The sequence below is a fragment of the Brassica napus genome, chromosome C1, assembly GCF_020379485.1.
Source record: "Brassica napus cultivar Da-Ae chromosome C1, Da-Ae, whole genome shotgun sequence".
In the NCBI taxonomy this organism is placed as follows: domain Eukaryota; kingdom Viridiplantae; phylum Streptophyta; class Magnoliopsida; order Brassicales; family Brassicaceae; genus Brassica; species Brassica napus.
This window is the reverse complement of record NC_063444.1, coordinates 13,103,843-13,115,979: the sequence shown is the minus strand read 5'-3', so window position 1 is coordinate 13,115,979 and position 12,137 is coordinate 13,103,843. Positions and strand designations below refer to the sequence as shown.

The 12,137-nt window shown below is 35.5% G+C and overlaps 2 protein-coding genes across 2 annotated transcripts; both read right to left on the bottom strand.

Moving 5' to 3' along the window:
• Positions 1-75: 75 nt before the first annotated feature.
• Positions 76-927, bottom strand: LOC106403474 (glutathione S-transferase T3-like). The gene has a single exon (XM_013844299.2). The coding sequence runs from the start codon at positions 925-927 to the stop codon at positions 76-78; it is 852 nt and encodes a 283-aa protein (XP_013699753.2).
• A 5,299-nt stretch (positions 928-6,226) lies between these two features.
• On the bottom strand, positions 6,227-7,093 carry LOC125579817 (glutathione S-transferase T3-like). The gene has a single exon (XM_048743676.1). The coding sequence runs from the start codon at positions 7,091-7,093 to the stop codon at positions 6,227-6,229; it is 867 nt and encodes a 288-aa protein (XP_048599633.1).
• Between the last annotated feature and the right edge of the window lie 5,044 nt (positions 7,094-12,137).

Below are 12,137 nucleotides of genomic sequence, written 5' to 3'. Positions count from 1 at the left end.
AACTAGAACCTAGACGATGACAAAAGCAACATTTTGAAACATATTACAGAAGATAGAGACTTAGAACTTGTAAAACTAGAACAGATCGACCAACAACTTGTTCTTAACAGTTTCTTCACTCAAACTTAGTGGATCCTTCTTAGCAAGGAGAGTGTCTAATATCGCCAGCTTCGACAGTTTCTCCTTCCTCGCCAGTTCTTCCATCTTGCCCTCCATAATGGTCATATAGTCCTCAATAGCCTTTCCTTTTCTAATATTCCTGCTTGCTTTCGCAGCCTTGATACCTTCAGGATGCATTGAAGAGTCGGAACTGACCTCACCCACAGCTGCGCTTGAAGTTTGGGAACTGACCTCCCCACTCTTTCTCTTTGAACCGGTGGGCGTAGGTGTGTTAAGGCTTATCCACTTTTGTTCATGCCGCAGGACACACCACGCGTGCTCGAGGGTAAACTTCTGACCCTGATCAGAGTAGAAGATTTCATGAGCCAGCTTTAGGACGTCATTGTCACTCTGACCGCTGGTTATTTGTCTCTCTGCAGCAGCGAATGCGGCACAGAACTTGTTCGTCTGATCATTGATTTTGTTCCACCTCTGCTTACAATGAACATTCTCTATCTTCTCATGAAGAGTTGCTGCAAAGTAGTCATCAACGCGTTTCCAGAAGGTCTGTAACTTCATAGAATTTCCGACAACGGCGTCCTTTGATGTGTTAATCCACGCACTAATCACAACCTCGTCATCACGCGGCGTCCATTTCCTTCTCACCATACGCTCCACAGGTGTGTCCTGAGGTTGGGATGGAGCCTCAGACTGTTGGGAACTAAAAGGAGGGATTTCTGAGGCGCCAATGTCGACAGTGGAAGGATAACTTTCATAAGGAAAGTTTTCCTGAACATTATTACTGTGAACGTTGTTAAGAAGCCCCATATAACCAGAATTCTGGCTATATGGATTCCTTGGATCCATAGGAAGAAGAAGAGAAGAGATTATAGCGAATAGGAACGTTTTAGTGTTCTCAAAGAGAAGGGATAGACGATTTGGAGATAATAAACCACAAGTGTTTTCTAGAGGATTTAATAGGAGAAATTTAACAAGTAATAACTCCAAAACCAACTAACCATTATCTACCTATGTCTAATCAGAAGTTATTACTAAACTACAACTACAAAGATATCAGCTCTAGTTTAATGGATCATTAAATTTTAGTACGAAAGCTATCACCTCTAGTAATAAACTACAACTACAAAACCTATAAGCTACAAATGGAACTACAATCCAAGCAGACAACACAATTTCATTAAACTAACTTCAAAACCGAAATACAAACATGACAATCTCGTTCCAAAACAGTTACATTCAAATCCTTATCAATATTAAAAAAATTTTAACTTCAATTAATTTTTTAGAAGCTCTCAGGTCTCTTTCAAAACGTTTACAGTGTGATCAAAAGCTAGAAGAGTAACCAATAAGTTTTGTTACTTCAATACACATTTAAAAGCTATCAACTTTCCTTCAAAAAAAAACCAAAAACAACTACTACAAAGCTATCAGCTCTACTTCAATACAAATCTTAAACATATCAAGTTTCCTAACAAGTTACAGAAACCATATAAACTACAAGGAAACAATATCAAAGAAACCATCAACGATCATCATCATCATTCGATAAAGAAACATAATTTAATCTACCTAACATTACATCGCAACAAAGATTCACACGAAACTAACATGCGAGGAAACAATCGAGAAACTGAACTTAATCAACCGAACATATCATCACAAAAGCGAATATACGAAACCCGACTCAGAGCAACTACATCGAGAAAATGAATCTAATGTACCGAACAAATCATCACAACAAAGAATCATCGAACCCAACATCCGGAGGAACTAGATAGACAACGACAGAGGAACACATACCTTTTTGATTGAAAGCGGTGGAGAATGAGGTTGGAGACAGACTCGGGTTTGACTCGTGCGGGATTCGTGAGGGATTCAGGAGATATGAGAGGAGAGATTCGGGAGAGATTCAGGAGAGATTCGGAAGAGATTCAGGAGAGGTTCGGGAGAGATGAGAGGAGAGATGAGAGGAGAGATGAGAGGAGATATCCGGGAGAGATTCGGGAGAGATGAACGATGAAATCGCCACATGCGTCGCCGTCGAGAGAGAATGGGAAGACGGTGAGTTCGATTTGGGAAACGAAAGTCGGGTTTCCCCGAAACCGACGTCTCCGCTTCATCTCCACTTGACAGGTGGCGAGGAAGGACGACATAAGATCGGCCTTAGTTAAGACCCATCCCGGAACCATTTTCGATTTATTTTTCGGCCCAAAATCCATAAGGACCCAAGTAACGGACCCCGATAATCTTGGCCTAAGAACCGGTTCTTAACATTTTTAGTTAAAAATTAAGAGACGGGTTCTTATATTCCGATAAGAACCTCACTCTAAGAACCCCAATAATCATACTCTAAGATGCTAACTGTTAGATTACTAAACAACCCAAACAAATTTTCTCTCTTTGTATTTTTGTTTGTTCAGCTTAGCTAACATACTTTCTATATTACTTCTTTTTCTGACAACTTGTGTAAGAGCCCACTTTTATATGTTCAATTTGATCATAAAAACGCATTTTATGATCAAGTGTTTGGTAAGTAATAGCCCACTAAAGGATCTCCAACCCATTACACCATTTTTATGTCAAAATCACACTATTTTAGTGTAGTTTTAACACTAAATTTTTTTGTGTCTCCAACCACAACACCAAATGTTACACTAAAAATGAATATTCTTCATTATTTTACTATTATCAAATTCTTTTTTTTGTAATAATTTTGATAAATATTAATAGTTTTATGACTAAAATATATTAACTAATATTAAAATTGTAGCTAAAATAATAATTATATATAAATGTATTTACATTATATAATAACATTATTATTAATACATACTGTTATATTAATTAATTAAACACACAAAAAAAGTTAAATTATAACATACTAGATCTAAATATTATAATATTCCAACTACAAATGTTTAAATTAAACTTTATTATGTATTTAAAAATTAATTTTATATTTGTTTTATAAACCCTAATATTTTATAACAATTAAAATATAACAAAACAATGGTGATATAACTAAAAAATATTCATTTAATTGTAAACTAATCATACAAATCAAATATAATTAAACAATACATAAATAAACAGTTTTAACAAAAAATCAAAAAAAAAAACTTTTGTCGTCTGCTACAATGTTGCACCAAATATGGTGTGACACTGTAGCAAAAAGGAAAATGACACTAAAATGCAGTTTGATATACCGTTCGGTTGGGGAGATGAAACATCAAATCAACACACTATTTTGTTGGTTTACCGTGTGGTTGGACTTGGCATAATGTCGATATTTTTCCTCCGGCTAAACCAAGTATTTTGGCGTGTACTGCACTGCATGCATGGATCTTTGTGTCGGTTACAACATGGATTCAAACAAAATATCTTTAATTGCATCAAACAAAACGTCCTATGCGTTCACATTCCACGTTTTGGCTTTCTTACCGAAGCCAACTCGTATAGCTTTTTTTTTCCTTTTCCCGTTGTTGTACGAATGATATCAGTTGATAAACGTCCGTCCAAAACAAGTGAAAATATTAAGCGTTGAGTTCTCGCGTGCGGACATTTTTGTACACTTAGTTTTGAAACAGAGAGGTTGAAGTGAGTCGATGTTGAAGATGTCCCATGTATTGGTTGGTCTTTACTATAGGACTAAATTCTAAAGGTGAGAGCGAAGCGTGCTACTAAAGGGGACCGATGAACATCTTGAATATATTTTACAATCTAAAACCAAGAACCTTATGAATGTATAATTTAGCTTATAAGGCTATAAGACGAGTTTTGATGAATATTTTCATTTCAATTTTGTCAACTACTGGGCTTTAATTTTAGATATAACCTGATTGTGAGCCTATGTATCAGTTTGCCCAGCAGTCCAGTAGGGTCGCAAGAGCACCATTAACCCAAGATCTAAATGAGGGGTGCTTATGGTTTTTTTAATTATTTTTAGTTGTAAAATTGATTTAAGAAGCAATGCTAAGAACCCCGAATATTTTCGTGCTCCAATCGGAGGTTCTTATTTTGGGGTTTTTTTTAAAAAAATTTGAAACATTATTTTTATTAAAGATGAAATTTTTTTATTCAATAAAACATAATAAAAGAAAACATTTAAAACATATATTTTAAATGAAAACATAAAAATAAAGATTAGTAAAACAAATGAGAATAATTTGAAAGAAGCATCTGAGCTCAGTTGTTGTCGTCATCATGTCCAAATTTACTCCATATATGTTCAACCAAATCAGCTTTCAGTTGATGATGCATTGGTGTATCACGAATTCTTGTTCGAAAATCCATCATATTGGCGATATTTGAAGGCATATTTGATAAAAAAATCGAGATCGACATGTGAACCACCAGTGTATTCTCCTTGTTGGAACTCTGAAACATCAAGTAGAGTATATTCATCCCGTTCGTCTTCTACTATCATATTATAGAGTATGATACATACTCTCATAATCTTTCCAATTTTGACTTTATCCCAAAAAAGTGCCAGATTTTTAACAATGGCAAAGCGAACTTGCAAGACTCCGAAAGCACGCTCGACATCTTTTCGGACAGCTTCTTGACGTTGAGCAAATAAAACTGCTTGCGGGCTTTGGGGTAATGGAATAGATTGGATAAAAGTTGCCCATTTCGGATAAATACCATTGGTGAGATAGTAAGTCAAATGATACTTTCTTCCATTGACGGAGTAAGTGACTTGCGGAGCCTGACCGTTTATTATGTCATCAAAAACAGGTGAGCGATCAAGAACATTGATATCATTTAATGTACCTGGAGGTCCAAAAAATGCATGTCATATCCAGAGATCATATGAAGCAACTGCCTCTAAAACGATTGTTGGTTTACCCGAACCACGACAATATTGCCCTTTCCAAGCGGTGGGACAATTCTTCCACTCCCAATGCATACAATCGATGCTTCCTAGCATCCCGGGAAATCCACGATGCTCTCCAACATAAAGTAGACATTGAAGATCAGCTGGTGTTGGTCTTCTTAGGTATTCATCACCGAACAAATCAATTATTCCTTCCACAAAATTCTCCAAACATGACCGAGTTGTAGTTTCACCGAGCCGGAGATATTCGTCGACCGTATCAGCCGCATTACCATATGCCAAGAGACGAATGGTAGCTGTACACTTTTGGAGTGCTGAGAGACCAAGCTTGCCAAGACCATCTGGTTTTTGGCGAAAGAAATCAACTTCGTTGGAGAGTCGATAAACAATGCGCATGAACAATGGCTTGTTCATTCTAAAACGTCGTCGGAAATAATTTTCAGGATACGTTAGAGTCTCACTGAAATAATCATTCCATAAACGCACATTGCCTGCTTCACGATTTCTTTCTATATAAGCTCGTTTTTTTCTTTTTTTCCTTCGTCCTTCTTGATCACCATTAATGGTTAATTTCTCAAAGGTTTGATCAAAACATCTCTCAAAGGCTTGATCAAAACATTCCTCAAATTCATCATCTAGAGTGTTTTGAGAAGAAGAAGCCATATATGGTGATTGAAAAGAAAAGATGCGGAAAGAATGAAACTTTGGGGTTTTAGAATCAAGAGGGGTTGTGGGTGTTTAAAGAGAGAACATGATGTTTAAAAAGAGAAGATTATTGTTGGTTTAGAAGAAAGAACTTGAGACTAAAGAGAGAACTTGAGAATGTCTTGCTTTGATCTTTGGTTCGGTGAAACTATGAGGAGAGAAAATGAATTGGTACTGAAGAAAGACAGAAGCATGAATACTTTATAATGTTTGATGACACAAGTCTCGTGAAACCAAATAATAATACAAGTCACATGCATACAAACGAGACTCTAGGTCCGTGATAGAAAATAACAAAAGTACAATAGCAGAGAAACAAGAGTACAAACACAATACAACCCGTGACATTACAACTCGTGACATTACAACCTGTGAGAAGCACAAACATTATAGCATACAAACAAGAGACAAGAGTACAAGCACAATACAACCCGTGACAGAAGGATGCTCCATTCATTCACCTGACAACAAAAAGAAGATACAGAACATTAGAAACATATATATTAAACAAAAACTTATGCAACAAGATAAACTACATTACTTATGCAACAGAAACCACTTACACTAATTAGACATTAACTCATCAATGAGTTTCTTCTTTAAACCTTCTTCATAAGCCGCAAGAGGTTCGGGTTTACCAATGAGATTGTCCAATAACTTCATCTTGGACAGCCGTTCTTTCATGTCTAAATCTTGCTTCTTGATGCCCCACATTGTCTGAAAATTAGACATGTCATTCCCATCAAGCACTGTCTTCTTAGACATCCTTTCTTTGCTGCATCTCTTTGTTGCCTTAACACCTTGAGGACGCTTTGTTCCTCCATCATCAGTAACAGAATGCTCCATCATCTCTGGATCATCCTCACACATCCTCTTCTTGGAGCTTCCATCTTTTTTAGCAGTAGACAAGGCGCACCACTTCTGGTCATTACGCAATTCTGTCCAAGCATGCTCTAGAGTGAACTTTTTGTTATTGTTGGTGAAGAAGATTTCGTGTGCTAGCTTGAGGACATCATTCTCATTTTGCCCACTCGTTTTCTGTCTGGTAACTGCTTCATATGCACCGCAGAACTTGCAAACGATGTCATTGATCTTCTGCCAACGATTCTTGCAGTGAGATGCCTCTCTCTTTTCACAGCCAGCAACCTTAGGACTAGCATTGTAGTACGCAGCAATTCTTGTCCAGAATGCAAGCAACCTTTGCTCATTCCCTATTACTGCATCTTTGCTCGTGTTTAACCACGAGCTGATGAGAACAATATCGTCTGTAGGCGTCCAGGTTCTTCTTTCTTTATTACGACTGGCTTCAGCAAAGTGCAAATCTTCAATGCCTTCAGTAGCTAAGAAGGGAACTTGTGTTGAAGAAACACTTTGTTGACTCTTAAGTAAATCAACAAAGTTTGCAGACTCGGTAAATGGATGAAAATCCATTTCATAAGTGAAATAGGAGTTGGAACAGAAGCGTTTCAATGATGGAAAAAAAGAAACAAGAGATAGGAATCTGTTGGAGTTGGAAGAGAAAGAAAGAGTTTTAAAGAGGGAAGAGAGAAACAACACACTCGCATTGAACACTCGCATTGAACAAATTTGACTTGACCCATATCTAACTGCTATTAATTACCAGCTCACAACCATAATCAACCACAAAGCAAGTAATTTATTATTGACAATTCATTTATTTTTCACACCCAAAGTTTTAAATTTGAACTCTTAAACAATGGCAGAGTTTTAAAGATGGAAATCAAATCAAGACTCAAAACTACCTAACTCAACCACACGCAATCCTTTTCTCAATTCAACCTCACTTATATTAATTACCAACATCAATGCCAACTGACCAAAACATTTACTACCTAACTCAACCATAAACCTTTCAAAGAACGATTAAAAGATGAGAAAGAAATGTACCTATATTGCTCCACTAAATGCAATCCTCTGCTTTGCCGATTCTTCCTTATCCACCTTGATCCATGCAACTCAACATACAAACACACAAGAAAAAAAACAATTCAGGAGACAGAGACAAAGCTTTTTAAAAAACAGACAAAGGACCATTCATGACAAACAGAAACATAACAAATTCAGGAGAGTCGATTCAATTCAGACCAGAACCAAAATCATATAATAGAACTCTTAAACAATTAAGACAAGAACCATTCGTGACACTCGATTCAGTTCATACTATCTCCATTCAATTTCATATCATCTCAACTCAATTATAAACGAGCTACGAATATAACCAAAGCTTTTTATCAAAGTTTCAATGCATTTGACAGATAAAATCGTGTTGAAGTTTTACCTGTATCGCAGACGAGAATCAACGCTTCATTGTAGTTGTCTTGTTTGACGAACCTTCGTCTCTTGCTCTGTCCATCTGGAGAAACAAAGACAGACACAAATCATGAGGCTGGAACAAACACAATAAACTAAGAAACAACCATAAACCTTCGTCGCAGTGAGCCATCGAGAGAGAGAGATGTAGGCTTTTCATCCTCGAGGAGATTGACACCGCGAGACACCGCGAGACGAACCGCTTTCATCAACGATTGAGATCACCGTCGATTGATCACGGAGACGTCGAGGGGAGATCGGTTTCCTCGAGAGAGATGGATTCGGCGGAGTCGTCGAGAGAGAATCAGAAGAGACTTGTGACTCAAGAGAGAGAGAGAGAGAGAGAGAGAGAGAGAGAGAGAGAGAGAGAGAGAGAGAGAGAGAGAGAGAGAGAGAGAGAGAGAGAGAGAGAAGGACACGGAGGCGTCGACGAAATCGAGAGAGACGGGGAGAGATCACCGTCGATTGATCACGGAGGCGTCTAGAGGAGATCGGTTTCCTCGAGAGAGATGGGGTTCGGCGGAGTCGTCGAGAGAGAATCAGAAGACACTTGTGTCGAGAGAGAGAGAGAGAGCAGGAGAGAGAGAGAGAAGGACATGGAGGCGTCGACGAAATCGAGAGAGACGGGGAGAGATCACCGTCGATTGGTCACGGAGGCGTCGAGGGGAGATCGGTTTCCTCGAGAGAGATGGGGTTCGGCGGAGTCGTCGAGAGAGAATCAGAAGAGACTTATGTCTCGATCGAGAGAGAGAGAAAAGGACACGGAATCGTCGAGAGAACAACACGTGTCCAGTAAGACGCGGTGCTTGAAAGGCTTAATTAAGCACCGAATTCTCTATAATTACTTCATTTTTCTTTGTTTTTTAAATAAATAAAAAACACTAAGCACCCCATTAAGCAATTGCGTTAATGGTGCACTAAGACGTTTCTTAACTTGCTAAACCTAATTCTTCTTATGTTTAACTACTGAAATTAATAGTACCATTCATATATTTACTTGCGCAGCTGCCTTTTTTTCTGTTTCGTTTTCTTTTAGGGGTATGAAAGACCATTACCTTGACCGATTGTCTCCCAATGATTTGCTCTCGAGACTTATGATTATGTTCCTGGTTTAAGTTTGGATTCTGATAAAGAAGATTGTTGGAAAAAGGTGTATTTTAAGAGTAACTAGATCGTATTATTTTTACTTTTTATGTTTGATAATATAATATCATGAATTAACTTATATCTAGGTTATTATATTTCAAAAAAAAAAAAAAATATATATATATATATATATATATATATTGTTTATAATGTTTCAGATAATTATTAACTAAATAAACAGAAACTGAAGTATTTTAAAAATTTGTTAGATTTGAAACTATATGAAATGTTATTAACCTAGATCAAAGTAATATCACCATAGATCAAATTAATATCATCACAGATCAAAGTAATGAAATAAAGGTTACTTCACCACGAACGCACAGTTTGTATAGGTCTAATATATTCAAAACATCAACCTAATTATTTTGGTATTTAACCGAATGATATTAATCAATATTTTAGTGATTATATTTAGTTGTTACGTAGGTACGAGTGAAAGACATAATCTTGAAAATACTTATTGTAGTGCATAATCAATATGTTCGCTACATATTATGAGTTTATATTGTTTTTGTGTAATATTAGTCTTTAATTAGTAAAATAAAGAATAGATATCTATTTATAATCAGTTATGTTAATGGTTAAATTTTAAAAGTTAATTGCATATGTAACGACCTTGATTCTTTTGGTGAATATAAAAAAATTTCTAATGCAATTAATATGTGGTTTAAAGAATACAAATTTATTTAATTAATAAAAATTAATAGACCGTCTATTTTAAAATATCACACACAAAAGATATCATGATTTCTTTTTTAATATAATAGATGTTTTCGTGTGATGCGAGACACGTATCCAAACAGAACTCAACAACAACAACACGTTGAAGAAGCATGTTAAAAATTATCATGATGCCTATATCTAGTTCCCTAGCATATGAGAAGCTATAAGGCTTTGGATAGCAAATAGGTAGTTCTACATTTTTTTTTGTGTGCTTGTCCGACTTAATTTTTCTGTTTATTTATTTCAAGGTTTGAGCATATATAGGTTTAACCATTAGTTGTATGCTAAATGAATGCTAAAACAAATTTCCTTAGAACCCATTTGAAAAGAAGACGTAAACATTGTGCTTTCTTTCATCGTTTCTCACTGGAGTCCTTCTAAGTTGTTCATCACCAAGAATTGGATTCAATCAAGATTCCGTTAAACACAAGTGATCATTTAATTTAGGTCCACAGTGACGAAAAAAGAAACTTGAGATGATAGCATGAATGCGACACGTATTGTATTTATGAGTGGATGCCATAACAAGATGATGCTTATGTTCAAATTCTCGGCGAACTTTACGGACAATAAACAAAAGGAAAAGGATATGTCGCATGTAAGAGTTGTCTGCTTTGCCCTTAAAACAATAATAATAAGTATTGGGAGGCATGTGCTGTGATTACTCAAATCTTCTTTGTCGTTGTCAATTTTATCTTTCCTATCAACTCTTGTTGGTTGAGTGAGTGTGAAGACTTGTGAACGGGCCTCTCTCCTTGATTGATTCCCACCATGCGATCAAGTTTTTGTTTTTGAAAATTTGTACATTTTCTAAGCAGAAATTTAAACCATGTTAAATCAGCTACATTTTGGAATATTGTTCTTCTCATTTTTCTTTCATCGAAACTTAAACATATGATCTTTAGCTTTTTACTAGCTGATTCAAGAGTTTTTTTTAGCCATTAGAGTAATTTTTCGTTAGTGATCAAGTTCTTTTTGATAGCGTAACTCACTTTAATATGTAATTTGCAAAAAAGGGTGTTAATATTGATTGAAATAATACTTCATCTGTTTTTAGTATGAGGAATTAATAAGTGTCGGTCCAGTATATACCTATATCTTGATTAATTGAATATCATAATGGTCTAATATTATTAATCTATTAAAAATTATTATATTTTTTCAAAAATTATTATATTTTTTCAAAAATTATTATATTTTATTTTACTGTTTTCTAGTGTAAACAAGTGACCTTATTGTTATTTTATGCTTTTTATTGTACTCATTTTCTCTTCTTTCTCTAACCAACCGTATCGTTTGATCACGTTGTCCCAAGACTAGCATGTTTTTTTCTGATTAAACTGTCAAAATAACCAACCCAACAATTGAAAGGAATCCCGTAAAACCTGCAAATCACGAGGCATTACATGTCCCACTTATACTTTCTCTTATTTACATTTCTCCAATGTTTTTCACATTAACCCATCATTACCATTGCCTATTAACCAAGGACTTTAAGAGCATAGATTCGTATCTAATTCCGCTGCCGTAATTGGTGCATTAAGAAGTGGAAAGCACTGTGGTGGAAGGAAAAAAAAATGTTACTGTTTTCACGTCATTTTCACCAACATGAAGAAAATAGCGCTTTAACTAATCTCCTTTACATTTTATGATTAAAAAAAAATAAGCCAATAGTAAAATAGGAAGAAGAAAACTTCAAGAAAATGAGCTAAATCTGAGAGAAACAAATGCCATATATAAAAACAATCATGTAACTCTTAAACTGTATCTTTGACAGTATCACTCGACTAATTGCATGGCTTGTCCGTACAGTTTTATTAGCAAATTTATAGTTTTTTTTTTCTTACATCTTATTCTATAGCTATTGTTGCTGTTTGCCATTTATGTTTTCAGATACTCGATTACTTGACATGTTATGTTGGTTTGTATTCGCTTTTCGTTGACATCTTTACCTAACATGTTGCTATAGTATATGGTTGGAGAGTTAGTTCTCAGAATAATTAAAGCCTTGTTCAGGATCAACGGTTCTGATATGGACACTTTCTGGTGTATTTTAGTTTTTGCTCTATATGCAACTGATTCTTTACGGACGTGTATATCTAAAACCTACGATGTAAAGTCTAATGAAATGCAAAAAAGAACTTCTCAGTATATTATAGGCAATAAATATTCTGTTGCATGGTTATAATAAGTTATGAACTTATGATTTACATAACATCTCAAACTTTTGTTAAATTCTTTTTGAGTGGAACTGCTATAAATTGATACCTTT